Here is a 14,923-nt window from a genome sequence, read left to right as displayed (position 1 = left end):
TAGAAGTTCAATGTGATCCCACCTTTTGTAAAAAGTGTGCAATCAAGTCCTTTTTGCAAACGGCGTGAAGTTTTTAACGGAGCAGCTGACAGGGTGGACTGAGTATCATTACGTGGCTTTGTGTGGGTAAGACGTGGCAAAGAGAGGGTGATACGTGGCTGTGAGAGGGTAAATTTGGTAATATTAGTGAGGTTAGGAAATCAAAAGTTAGGGTTTCAGGATTTTTAGAGAAATTGCTAATTTGGGATACGAATGGCTTCTTCTGAAGGGTGTTCATCGTGTTCGAGAAGTTGGGGCAAAGGATCTTCTGGGTGGTCCCATGGTTGTGGTGTGAGAGGAGGTGGGATAATCCCTACTTGTTACTGTGGTGATGTTGCTGTAACCAAAGTGGCGAGAACTACGAAGAATGCTGGGAGAAATTTCTGGGGTTGTCCACGTTACAAGGTTTGAATTATACCCGTTTGAGTTAAAGTTTTTTTGAATTGATGATGCATTTGTTGATAGAATCCATAACTTGGTGAATAACAGGGTGGATCTGCAATTGGCAGCTCGTGTAACTTTTTCAAGTGGTGTGTTGAAGAGAAAGTTGATGAAAAAGATTGCACAATGGTGAGGAGGATAAGTCAGCTGGAAAAATCAGTGCAGGACTTGCAGAAAATGATGAAGATCTTAGTTGTAGCTTTGTGTGTGTGTATTGTGGTGTGCCTTGTTCAGGTTCTGTCTAGGTTCATTTAGTTAGATTGTAAGGTGTAAGATGAATTATGCAATTCAATGTATTACGTATTGACTATTTTAATGAGTAAATTTTAGTGATTAATGTTGAAATCAGTCCCCCTGATGTTTTAACAATGTTGAAATCAGTCCCCCTGATGTTTTAACAATGTTGAAATCAGTCCCCTGATGTTTTAAAAATGTTGAAATGAGTCCCCCATTTGCTTTAAAACTGTTCACCAAGGTCACCAAATAATGCATATGATGCTGAATATTGGCACATAAAACAAATACATAAAACAAATACATAAAACAAGTACATAAAACAAATACATAAAAGCAGTTTCATTCATTACGACACATAAAAGAAATACAGAAAATCAGTTCAGTAAGTACGTTAAGTATGTATTACACCACCATGTAAGAATCAGTACATATTACAGCACCACAAAATTTAAATATCTAATAACAAGAAGCTCTTGGATAGCTGGGACCAACCCCTGCACAAATAATTTTAGTCATAAAACAAGATCCTTTAACAAAGCATTAACTAAAATTGAATATAAGGTGTATATTTACCTTCTGCTGGTCTGACATCCACGTACACCCCCCACATACTTCACTACCACCGAGGTCTTCAATTAATAATTGCAAGAACCATGTCCAGCTGTCTTTGTTCTCCACTTCTACTACTGCATAGGCAAGTGGTAGCATTTGATCGTTTGGGTCCCTACCAACAGCAGTGAGAAGCTCTCCCTTGTAATAACCTTTCAAAAAACATCCGTCTAAACATATTATGGGCCTACAACTTTTGAAGCTGTCTTTACAAGCTTTCAGACAAACATACATTCTTTGGAAGATTGTATCACCATTGTGCGAGTCAACTTTAATCTGCACTGTTGAACCTGGGTTACACCTCAACAACTCATGTCCATAGTCGTATATCCTTTTATACTGTTCTTTGAAATCTCCTTCAAGCTGTCTTGTGGCAATTAACTTTGCCCTTCGTGCCTTGGATATTGACACATTTGTATTCCATTTTCTTAATGCTTTAGTACGAATATCATTCACCTTTAAGTTAGGATTGTCAACTAAAGACCTATCTATTTCTTCACTCAACCACTGAGCATTCATTAGTTTGATGTTAAGTTGCCTACTACAACCGTGAGTATCAATTATCTTCCTTAATTGCCAAATTTTGCGTGATGGCAAGTACCCACAGTAAGCTACCCATGGGCACTTCCCTTGGCCACCCATGCAGCGCACCCTCACCCTACGCTTATCATTCTTCACAAATTTTAGATCCCTCCCAGCATGAACAGCATACCTTCTAATAGCATCCTTAAACTCTTCCTTCCCACTGAAAATGGTGCCCACTTCCCACTTGTAATCTGCCATGGACTTCTGTTTTGTATATTTTGAGAAACCACCCATACATAATCTATCCTCGTTGTAATCCTCCTCACTTGAACTGTTTTCAGGAGTTACAAGCATATCAGACTCCCAATCATCATCTGACAAACCCCTGCATTGTTGTTGGGTTTCTTCATCATTCTCTGCATCCACATACTCATCACCACTGAGATCATCCATTCCAGGTTCATCATCACTGTCCCCTCCATCCTCAATGTTTTCTTCCAATTCTTGTTCACTATGAACCTCCCCTCCATCCTCAATGTCTGCTTCCAATTCTTGTGCAGTATGAACCTCCCCTCCATCCTCAATGTCAACTTCCACTTCTTGTTCAGTAGGAACCTCCCCTCCATCCTCAATGTCAACTTCCACCTCTTGTTCAGTACGAACCTCCCCTCCCTCCTCAATGTCCACTTCCAATTCTTCTTCACTTTCAACCTCCCTTCCATCCTCCCTTCCATCCTCAATGTGCACTTCCACTAATCCCTCATTCTCAACCTCAACATCTTCTGCATCCTCCTTGTCTTCCTCCCAGACATTTTCATTCTCACCATCCTCATTGTCACCCTCAACATGTGCTTCTCCTCCAACGTCACTACCCTCACCACTGTCTGCTGGACCTTCACATACGTACAAAATCTCATTGTCATCATTTTCTACAATAGCTGGTTCGTCCACCCCATGCACAACATACAGGTTCACTTTCCCCAAATAATTAGCCACCTTCATCATGTTCATGGCTCCTTTATCATCATCAAGCTTATGTAAAACATGTTGGATATTGTAATATAATTCTTTTACTTCCATGTAACCCAGATCTTTAAGTGAACCTAATACTCCAAAATAACACCATTTATCGGGATCTACGTCCCAATAAACTATCTCCCCACCCATATACTTAAAGGGGACTTCTTTGATCAAGGTCCCACCGTGATGGACCACAACCTGAAACATGTCATCACCCATCCCTACCCCAACCCTGCAAATGCAAACGGGGACCACTAATTTAAGTTAAACTACTATCTATGGGACCACTATGAACCATCAAAACAAGACAACTTTTCACCCCTACTTAATCCCCCTATAAAGCGACAACAGTGATAACATATACAACAAATACATATCATAAACCCTAACCTGATTTGCGGTTTCCAATTTGAGCTTCAGATTTGTGGTCTCCAATTCGCGCTTGAGATCCTGAATGTGCACTTCGTCCACGATGATCAATCCCAAATTAGCAATTTCTGTAAAACTCCTGAACCCTAATTTCTGATTTCCTAACCTCACTAATATTACCAAATTCACCCTCTCACAGCCACGTATCACCCTCTCTTTGCCACGTCTTATCCACACAAAGCCACGTAATGATACTCAGTCTACCCTGTCAGCTGCTCCGTTAAAAACTTCACGCCGTTTGCAAAAAGGACTTGATTGCACACTTTTTACAAAAGGTGGGATCACATTGAACTTCTAAAAAAAGGTGGGACCACATTGAACTTTGGCCCCCTTTCTAGGGACCAAAAGAGGTATTAAACCTAATTTCAAAATTTTCAATTGACGCTTTTTGGACAAAATCTATGGCCTTGGTTCTCGGTTCTCTGGACAAAATAAATTGAAGTACAAATTACGCATGACATTCTCGTTGCAAACTGAATTTTCAACTTTTGAATAGTATCTATCAACTCGATTGTTTTTGAATAGAACTTATGACCTCGGTTGTTCTGAATACAATCTATGATCTCGGTTGTTCTGAATAGAACTTGTGACCTCGGTTGTTATGAAAATCAGTACCATAGACTGAAAAGGTTTTGGTGTATCGTGAACCGAGGCTTAAAATTTGAATCAAATTTCAAAATTGTCAATAAAAATATTATTTTTTTATTTTTTTCGAGAGTTCTTATTGTCTTAGATATTAAAATATTCCCCGACGTCATATGTGCTCCAGAAGTAAATTTCGTGAAATGACAGACCATATTTCATAGTTTTTTTCTATGTTTTTTCTATGTCGTTGCTCTCTTCGTCTATGCTATCCATTGTCGTCACTGTGCCTTATAATGTCTTCTTGTTTCAAGACCATCCTGACTTGTCTGGAGCTGCTTGTGAGTGCCATTCTCTGTCATTCGTGAGTGCGATTCTATTCTATTCATGGTGAGGTTTGCTTCATTCTTTTGGTTCCTAAAACTAATATGTTTTTTGTATTTGTGTCCAGGTATTGTTTTTGCATGGTGGGATTTTCTGCCATTCTAAGAAGAGTAATCACTTTTTTTTGTATTAATGTATATAAATTTTAATATACATGTCTTAAAATTCATGAATATTTTGTAATTGATCTTCGAGTGCATATTTGATTGTGAGTTTTAATCATTTTCATTTCGTGTAACTTAAAGGTCAATGCAACTGTGTTTTGTATGGATATTCGAGTGCATATTTGGTCAATACTTTCTTATAATTGTTTTCTAGCTATCTTTGTTAATTAAATATTATTGTAATGATATATTGTAGTGTAATAAACAAACTACCTCATATGAGTGCAATTACTATGTAATGAATTGAATGACAACAACTATTCGTGTCTATATTACAAGTGGTTAAGAAACAATAATATTTGCATTTAATAAAAAAGAAATTGTTCATTGTTTGGAAATCATATATACTAATTGAATTCATTGTGTTCTATACAGAGATTCAAGACCCATGTTCCACTTCCTGATCTATCCCTTAGTTTCACAAGGAAAACCCTTGCAAAATATATTATATATTTGTACATATGTAAGTGTTAGGTTGTAATATTATGTACATTAGAATATGAAAATATTGAGATTTTGTGAAATATATATGGTTATTTTATTGAAAAATATATTCTGGTCAATATTTGTAATGTACATATTTTATATATTACGCAATTTTGTTTCTGGGATTCCTATGATGTAGGATGTCATAGAAATAGAACCACAGTAAAAAAAACGTCGACTTTCGACAACAATTATGATAAAAACTGAGGCAGAAAAAAGTTTATGGCCTTGGTTGTGAACCCGACCAAGGACATAAACCTTAACACTAAAAAAAATTAAAAGAAAAGTGGAAGACATCAATTATTTAGAAAACCAAAGTAGAGAATAATATGTGACACCGATTTCAAGGTTACCATAGAACCTGTCATATTTTAAATAATTAGATAAATATTTAAAATTTGACAAGATCTATAACAACGGTTGCTCTTGGAACTGGTGCCTTAGACCCAAAATTATTATTATTTATTTATTTTGTTTAGTGTCTTAGTTTCACAATTGAAGCCAAATATTCATATTTTAGCCTTGATTCTTAACAGAGGCCAAAAACTCCATTTTTTTTTACCTTGGTTTAATATGTTTTGGTTCTGAAACCGTTGTTATACCTAAAAAATATTTGCTTTTATGTTCCTTTGTTGCACTCATAATACCTAAACTTATTTATAAAACCATGGTGGTTGAAAAGAAAAATGGATTTGATTGCTAGAAGAACTCAAATGACTTTCTTTAATGTTTGGTTGCTAACTTTCTCTGATTTAGAGAGAATATAATGAAACTTGCATTTTAAATAATTATTTCATAACTAATTTTAGTATGTTTGCATCACTTTCTCTGATCTTTTAATTCTAAAGGACATAAAGTATGTCTTCATCATACATATCTCAATCATTTAGTTCTATTGATAGGCAACATTTTGATTATACGGAGAACCTTTAAAAATATATTATACGAACTAAAATATGCTACTCGAGCTTAGTTGAATGTTTTGAATAAAAAAATGTTAAACTATAGTTTTACAAACTCAAAATCCAACAAACTAATATTATTCATTCAAATAGTTTTTTGCAGTCAAAATTGCCTATTAAAGATCTAGGATGTCCAAACCGTTTCCTTGGAATCGGGGTTGTACAAAGTAAAAATGACTTATTTCTTACACCACCATCAATACGTTTGTGATCAATTACACAATGAAAGAAGGTGAATTTAACTAATTTCAACATTATTGTCCATCATAACTTGTAAATTATTAGCAGCATTTAATATTTGACGTTTACATACTGTTTTTTTTTTAAATTTACAATATCGTTTTCTCTGTCAACAATTGATCACAATCCATGTGTCTTCCACTAAATTATATGAGTAGGCTTTGTGATATTTCAAAGGTAATTTTATCTTGGTTGCTTATCTAACCTTCAATTATGATTTTTTTATGACTTAGATTCAAGTGGAGATTCAAGAAACACGAACTTACTTCTCCATAATCATTTATTTGGAACTCAATGACATTTATTCCTTGAAAAAAAATATTTTTCAAATAGGAAGACTTAAACTATAAATGCTAACTATAATTTTAGTTAAATTTATTAGGACTCCACATATAATTAATTAGTTGTCTGGGATTTCTTTTCTAACAATAGCACGAATTTATGCATAATATGTGAATAGATAGTTTATACTAAAATATGACGTGATGAACGTGAAGCATTACGATAAAATTGTTTGTGACTTAATATTCCGATAGAGTGTTGAAAAAAGAAAAAGTAAGTTGGGAGAAAAAGAGATATGGTTTTGTTTTTAGTAGTGGTTAAGGGTAGGTGTAGTAGTGAAATAAGTGGTATTGAGTATGTTCGTGGATGAGTTGAATATTGATGATGGCTTGACCTAACTAAGATATGAAAATGTGGAACAAGAAATCTCTCAATCTGTGTCTGATTACCCATCAGAAGTTTTGTCCCTGCTTACTTATTTCCTTTTTAAGGTGGAATGAATTAGCATCATAATTATCACTCCTTGTTGAAGCTGAAGCTTCAAATCTTGTATTGCTTTGCACCAAAAATCACTTTCTCATCATCACCATCATCTCCTTCTATATACACTTCTTCTACGTTGACCATTTCCCATCCAAATCCATTTTCAATCCAATCCTTCTTCTTCTCTATTTCAACTGTGGGGGACCATCCTCTCACCCTGCCTTCCTTCTACTCTACCATAACACACCCACACCCACACCCACCCTATCTAATCACCACAAATTTCAATTTTTTTCTCATCTATCTTCAGCTAATAACTTCTTATAATAACTTCTTATAACTCATAGAAATAACATAAATATTAAAAAATTTACTACTACTATTCATTCATACATCACACATACTGTCTTAATCTGTTTGATTATTGGCTTTCACATTCAAAAATGTATATTTTGGAGTAAAATCACGTCTTTGACAACAAACACAACAATTAGTTATGTTGGAATCCAGTGTCAGCAGTTTCTAGTATCTTCTCAGAAAACTTATTTTATTCACAAAAAAGAACTGGGTACCATTAAAAACTCAGACCTGAAATTGTGGTGGAAGATATTTGCGTGTGAAAAAATATCTAGAAAAGAAAAGAATAATAGTAATAATAATAATAATAATGAAGAAAAAGAAGAAGGCGACAACATTGCTTACGCGGCATGGAGAGGAAGGTGCGTCATCTCGGACAGAGGGGAAACGGCACCGTTTTCTGTGTGGTTGGTTCCACCAATTTGCAGTTGCTTGCTTCCATTCCAACCCAATCCACTAATATTTTTTTTATCTATTCTATTACCTTCTCTTCTCTTTCCCTCACAAACAAACCATCCATCGCTCACAAAGTCTTCTCCTCTTTTCTATTTTCTCTTCCGCGAATCGTCGTTGTCGTTCTGCATCCTACTCCAAACGAAGCCGTATCCGATTCTCGGATTTAAGCGCGGTTCCAGAGCCAACAAAAAAGGTTCCGTTATTGCCGTTGCTTTTTATATTTTTTTCTCCTTCCGGTTCGTTTTTATAGATGGATCGGGCGGCGTTGACGGTCGGACCGGGCATGGACATGCCGATCATGCACGACAGTGACCGTTACGATCTGGTCCGTGACATCGGGTCCGGAAATTTCGGCGTGGCCAGGCTGATGCAGGATAAACTGACCAAGGAACTCGTTGCCGTCAAGTACATCGAGAGGGGCGATAAGGTTGTCTGAACAACGAATGAATGAGCAAAAACGTTTTTCTGATCTTTTTTTTGTGTGTTTTCGTTGGTGGTGTTCCTTTGTTGCCCCTTCTTTTGGTAAATTTTTTGTTTTCACGCTTTTGGCCAAGGGAGAGAGGGAAAAAACTAATTATCCACATGATCGACTCGCTTTAATTGTTTCTTCGGTTGTTGCTGACGTGTGATGCTATTTTTGTTATGTTTCGTGTTTCCATTTTTGTTTCGGTACTACTTGTTTCTGTTTTTCTTTTTCTTTTAATAAATTCTTTACGCCATTGGTTAGCACTTAGCAAGTAGCTGTTTCTTGCTTGTGAAGTGCTGGACTCATTGTTTCTTTATTGTGCCTCACAGATTGATGAAAATGTGAAGAGGGAAATTATTAACCACAGGTCTTTGAGACATCCCAATATTGTTAGGTTTAAAGAGGTAAGTATACTTTTCGAGGTTTTAAGTAACTGTCTGCGACTGTGGTTTTGCCTCAACGTTAAGGTTTTTCGACTGTCCCCAACTGCAATTGTAGCCACATCGGCCACAATTTTCTGTGACCGCGTTCATGGCTACACTGTTAAGGTTTTTGGAGTGGTAGGGGCTGCTATTGTGGTCACATTTATCCACAATTTCCCACAATATGACAAAACTGCGATTGTCTTCTTAAAAATCTTGATATTTATGTATTTTTACTTTGCCGTTGTTATTGTTCACAGGAGGAACAATCATTTATTTGTAATGTTTTATACAATTTCACACAGGTTATTTTAACACCTACTCATCTGGCGATTGTAATGGAATATGCCTCTGGAGGCGAGCTCTTTGAGAGAATCTGCAATGCTGGGCGTTTTACCGAGGACGAGGTTCTTGTTTATTTTGTTTACTTATTCTTCACTTGATCATTATCAATTTGTACTTCAAGTACGGTGCTTGTGTAAGTTTCTAACCCTTTGTTATGATTCAGGCTCGGTTCTTCTTTCAGCAACTCATATCCGGGGTTAGTTATTGCCATGCTATGGTAAGTGAACAATTTTCCATTTCTGCACTGTTCAATCTAAATTGTGTTTACACTTGACTGAAATGTAGTATAGGTAATGTATCAGTCTTCTGAACATCGTGTCTGATATATAAGTCTTCTCTGTAATATGTCTGTTCGTAAAGCAAGTATGTCATCGGGACTTAAAGCTGGAAAACACTTTGTTGGATGGAAGCCAGGCACCTCGTTTGAAGATATGTGATTTTGGGTACTCCAAGGTAAGATTTTCGTTTTCTCACTAGCTTTTCAGGTGTGAGTTCCATGCTGTTTATATTTTACTAGGAGTTGTTAGGTTGAATAATATTTAACTCCAATTACTTTCTGCACGTGTGTGTGTGTTTGTTTCATTTTTCTTTAGTCACTTCTGTTCTTCAGATTTAGACTATGATGATGAAAGGAATGACTCAGATTATTTCACTAATCTGGGACATTGAAAAGGATACATTTCTTCTTGATTGCTGATGGTGAATTGTAATAAACCAAATTCTTCAGTTAAGCTTGTTGGCCATTCTGGATTCCCATGAGCTAGGGTTTGGATTGTTAAAATTAGGAGTCTGTAAGCTTGTCACAACACCAGAGTGTTTCCTGAGGTTCTTGAGAAAACGGATTAGTTGGCCATTCAGGCTTTTGGTATTGTTTCTTGTTAACTTGTATCTCTGTCTTGTGTTCTAGAGTGCATTCGATTTAAAATCCAAGCTGAGTTCCTTGAAATTTTGCTGTCATTCTTTTATTTCGTTGTTTCAATTTCCTTCTGACTTATAAGTGCCTGAACATTATGACTGTCATATCTCATAAATCTGATCGGTGGTTTGATTTATAGTCTTCAGTGCTACATTCACAACCGAAGTCAACTGTGGGGACTCCTGCATATATTGCTCCAGAAGTATTGCTGAAACAAGAGTATGATGGCAAGGTAGAGCATTTACTTTTTATTTCATGGTATTTCTCTTTTTGCATAGATCCATTACTGTCACAATCAAATGAGCATTTTGTTAAGTTGTCATCTTTTATGAGCTGGGTAATTCTTGTAAAGCAATGATATTGTCTAGTTTTTTCACCCAACCCAATTGTCATTTTGGTCTGCACTCTAACTAAAGGTCGTTCTAGTTTTTTGGTTTATGTTTCTCGCCTAATTTGGGACTTTGTGACACTACCTGAAACTTAACTTAGGAAACGCAGACACTTCAAAATTATAGTCATGTAAATGTCAAAACACATCTCATATACTTAAAAGTACCTTTATCATTTCCTAGCATTTTGCAAATTGTCACTTTTAAAATTTTAATATATCATAATAATCAGATAAATTATATTTTTTGTCTACAATTACTCATGCTGATATTTAGAATATATCGGTTTACTCTGAATTTAAGATTTGTGTTTGGATTATTTCCTATCATTGCTAAATTTGTTGTATCCTTGCATCCCTTGTCCAATCTGTACTTTGTAGTTTCTTAGTGACAATTTACAGCATTGCCCTGTTTGTCTACTATTATGAGAATAGGATGTAATATTCATTCATGTACTAAGAACTTAATGAACCGTTTATTTTCTAAGGACAAAGTGGAGAGAGAGGATTTTGCTCCCTCATTGTTCCCTCTCCTCTCCTCCCTTCTATTTCCCTCCGATTAAAAAAGGATTCTATTTTTTGTTTTTTCAGTATAACAATAAGAAATATAAAGTTCTGAATTAAATCACAAATCTAGTTGAGATCATTACCACCTGACCTCACCCTCCCTTATTTCCTATCATTTTTTATTTTAATTAACATTGAGTATATAAACTTACACAAATGTAGCTTCAACTTTCAAGTTTGGTTTGAGGTGTTTTTGTCTGCAATATCCACATCTTAACAATTGTACTAACTCACCGTCTACTAATGATTGATCCACCCTGTTAGAGATATGATTTGATTGTGTTAAGAGATATGATTTGATAGGGAAATATGTTACCAAATATTTTCCATTATTAAATGTTGATTTTGTCATTATTGTATCTTCATTATAAATAAGAATACTCATGTACGTACAAAACAGAGAATTTATTATATTCCTTCTTGGTATCATCTTCCTCACAATGGTACCAGAGAAGTACCCTCCTTCAGGACCTATTTTGTCTTAATCCTTTTAACGCACCCCTTCCTTTACTTTTCAATATCATTAGTGTGGTGCAAGTATGAAATTGGTTTAAACATCAAAGAATTTGTTTTTAATTTTACTAGTTTTCATGTGGAATAGTATCTGAATGGGTTGCTTGTGTTATGTTCTCTTGCATTTATAATTAGCTTGCAGATGTCTGGTCGTGTGGAGTGACCCTATATGTGATGCTAGTGGGAGCATATCCTTTTGAAGATCCAAATGAACCAAAGGACTTTCGGAAGACAATTCAGGTATATAAGATCTTTAGATATGCGCTCATTTTCTGATTGCTTTAGTCAACTTGTGATTGCTGTCTGCTTCTTTGCAGAGAATTCTTAGTGTCCAATATGCCATTCCTGACTGTGTTCAAATATCTCAAGAGTGTCGCCACCTTATTTCAAGGATTTTTGTTTTTGACCCAGCAGAGGTAATTTCTATTTCAAACAACTGACGTGCTATAGCAATAAATAAATTGGGCAATACACAAATGTAGATAATTTTGTTCATTAGATTAATTGTCACTTTGAAAGGATTTTTAGCATTTGAATGTTTTTGACGTAATTGACGGGCATTTTTCTTCCCCTATGAAGTTTTATTCAATTTATTCCAATGTATTGCTTTTTTCATTTTGTATTGGTCCTGCTTTATTGTATGTCTATCATAATATAGGAATATGTTGTGGGCTATGAAGCACTGAATGTGATCATAGAGAACAGGCAAAATATTGAATGTATTTTGACATAGTTGGGTGTGCTGACTGTAACAATAGGAGTTTATCGTCAATCTAAATCATTTGTTTGAATCTCATGTCTTTGGATATTTACACGACAGAGAATCACCATGTCTGAAATCTGGAACCATGAATGGTTTCTGAAGAATCTTCCTGCGGATCTGATGGATGAGAGGATAATGAGTAATCAATTTGAAGAGCCAGACCAACCCATGCAGAGCATTGATACGATCATGCAGATAATTTCAGAAGCTACGGTACCAGCAGCTGGGACCTATACTTTCGACCAGTTAATGGGGGAGCAAATTTATGACTTAGAATCTGAATCTGATGCTGAATCTGAGCTTGATATAGATAGCAGTGGGGAGATAGTGTATGCCATATAGTTTGATCTTGGCTTGGCTTGGCTTGAAAGACAGCATATTAAATGGAGAGCATCTGAATATTGTGGTTGGCTTTTTCAGCATCAAGAAGTATGTGGTGCCCGCATTTTCTGTAGATTAGCCTGGACAATACAAACTCCATGATAATATTTATGTATTCAGTGTCGGTCGCTGAGGGAAGAAATGATTGTTACCCTTTCCTCGCTTCCTGGGAAATTGCTTTTATATACATATTATTTACATATTAGCCTTTTCGTTGTTTCCCAGCTAGTTAAATTGGCTGATCGGTGAATGATGTTTCATGCCCTTGCTTATGTACACACTCCATTCCATGTAAACAGTTCTTTTTCAGTAGGTATATTTCTCGTTTATTACTGTGTACTTCAATACTACTCAACAATTAAATACTTGTGACAAGAGGATTAAAAGGTGCCTTGATACAGAATAAGGTATGAACATGACTTTTTTTTTCTTAACCAATTCGAAGTCTGTTTTAAAGAATATATTTTTATAACAAATGAGGTGACCTATGTGGTTGTTGGAAGAAACATCTTCAAAGATAAAGTAGGGGTGTAGTATTTCTTTTTCGAAAATAGTCTATTCCGTTTAGTATTTGAAAAAGTTGAATAATTTAATATTTTAAGAAAACAATCAGATAAATTAAATGAAAATTATATTAATATTATTATTTCATTTTGACCATGTTGATTCCGCATGCAAAAAGCCTCTATTGAACTTGAATGAGATAGAATTTGGTCATGTTCGATTTAGTCGAAAGTAAAATGTAACCCAAATTATTTGATTGGATTAGAATAATTTGTTGAGTTATTTAATTCAATGAACTTATAAATGAGTAAAAATTGTAAAGTATAATATTAAAAGTTAAAGTTAAAGTATAAATAGAGTTTAATTATTTAATTTGTTTGAAGATAAAAAACGGTTAGAATAATGTTTGAGACAAGTTTTCTACTTTTGTCTTATTAGTTTCTTTAATAGAGTAAGTTGATTTTTTATCTATATTTTTTGTCAATATGTTTTCTTTGTACATGTGAATCATCTTGGTTCGCATGTAGTGTTTGAGTCTCTACTTATTAATGATTTTAATGGTGTGCTCTGTTTGTATTTGTGTTGTTCTTAAGGACAAATAGAGCTTCCTGTGCATCTGAAGGTGTTTTAAAGGTTCTTGAACAAGTTTAGTCTGTCTCTCGAGTAAGAGAAACTAATTGCACTATTTTAAGTTATGTATATCTTGAAATATAGAATTGTAATATTGTATGGTGAATTAACTAGATGATTAAACTACATTAAGTATGACTTGTTGATTCATGGGTAGACTCATAAATTGCATGATTATGTTGTATGAACTTTGATGAATTGACAATTTTGTTGGAATGTTTGGTTTGTGAGCCCAATGGTTTGAATTTGATTTTGTGTGTTTAAGAGAGTTATAGTCTAAATTATTGGTTATGTGATACGAGTTTTCATATTTAAAATTGTTTTGAACTAATCCATTGAGAAAAGAATATCCATTTCATCAATTAAAGAGGTATAAGTTCTCTTCAAATGTACAGAGTAAAGGTCTAATGTCTGGTATAACACTAAGTGGCACCAGGGTAGTGCTCAACATCCTATTTTGCAAATGGGATATTACTGAGCAATGCCAGGATGATGCTAAACACCCAATTTTGTGAATGTTTTGACGCTAAGCGGTGCACTGCTAAGTGTCATCTTGCACTACAAGTATGGAGCAATTTACTTCCAGGATGCTAGGCGACAAAAAAGGTGTCGTAGAACATGATTTTTTGTGAGAAGAATGACGTTGGACGCCACTTTTTGCGAGAGGTATGGTGTTAAGCGCTACCTCTCAATGTTAGTGTTATATTTGAAATTTTTTTCTTCTTTGTTAGTTTGAGATAGAATACAATGTACTTTATGTATGTTTAAGATTATTATGGTGTTTATTTATATATGATATTGTAATAGTGATGAGTATTGTATATGTGCTTGGCATAATTTCATGGATCTCGTGAAAAGATTTTATGATGGTGTTTCATTAGTGTATGTATTGATATCTCTGGATATAATATTGAGAGTTATCATATCACTTTAATAATAATTCAATATCAAGTAGAGAAGGGTAAGGTATGAGGTGAGAGGAGGAGGAGGTCCTAGTCCAAGAGCTTTACTTTGGTCAAAGATGTTAACGGACTGACTAACCTCGTGTGTGATACGATGAAACCCATTGGTAATTGCTATGCAAAATAGTAGAGACTACCGTAAGTGCATAACTTGTCAAAGTCTGATATCAATACATGTATCTGGATCATTAAGTTTAGTATGAGTCTTTATAAGTGATATGACTGTTGTTATGAATGAGTTATGTGTGATAACATCTTTATGCCTATTTTATGAATGTTCTTTTGCACATTAACTTACCCTTCTCTTTTGTATTGTTTTGTTAACGTGTTCTCTTTATTTACAATGATCACTTTAATGGTGTGAACGAAT

General features: G+C 34.9%; 2 protein-coding genes across 3 annotated transcripts; both read left to right on the top strand.

Moving 5' to 3' along the window:
- Positions 1 to 241: 241 nt before the first annotated feature.
- LOC148206752 (uncharacterized) lies at positions 242 to 825 on the top strand. Its single transcript, XM_088114648.1, has 2 exons — positions 242 to 444; positions 529 to 825. Exons 1-2 carry the CDS (start codon positions 253 to 255, stop codon positions 733 to 735), a joined length of 399 nt encoding a protein of 132 aa, XP_087970774.1. The 5' UTR covers positions 242 to 252; the 3' UTR covers positions 736 to 825.
- Positions 826 to 7,578: 6,753 nt separating this feature from the next.
- On the top strand, positions 7,579 to 12,786 carry LOC124835300 (serine/threonine-protein kinase SRK2I-like). Of its 2 annotated transcripts, none has more exons than XM_047310207.2 (9): positions 7,579 to 8,123; positions 8,492 to 8,566; positions 8,890 to 8,991; positions 9,093 to 9,146; positions 9,290 to 9,382; positions 9,985 to 10,077; positions 11,449 to 11,553; positions 11,631 to 11,729; positions 12,134 to 12,786. In XM_047310207.2, the coding sequence occupies exons 1-9, from the start codon at positions 7,947 to 7,949 to the stop codon at positions 12,416 to 12,418; spliced, it is 1,083 nt and encodes a 360-aa protein (XP_047166163.1). In that variant the 5' UTR covers positions 7,579 to 7,946; the 3' UTR covers positions 12,419 to 12,786. The 2 variants fall into 2 exon arrangements, with proteins under 2 accessions (XP_047166163.1, XP_087960799.1); XM_088104673.1 differs by having other exon boundaries at positions 7,587 to 7,889.
- The last annotated feature ends 2,137 nt before the right edge of the window (positions 12,787 to 14,923 follow it).

The sequence above is a fragment of the Vigna umbellata genome, chromosome 1, assembly GCF_029865625.1.
Source record: "Vigna umbellata cultivar VRB3 chromosome 1, Vumbellata_1.0, whole genome shotgun sequence".
Taxonomy (NCBI): Eukaryota; Viridiplantae; Streptophyta; class Magnoliopsida; order Fabales; family Fabaceae; genus Vigna; species Vigna umbellata.
The sequence above is the reverse complement of the archived record's forward strand: the minus strand, read 5'-3'. Positions and strand labels throughout refer to the sequence as shown.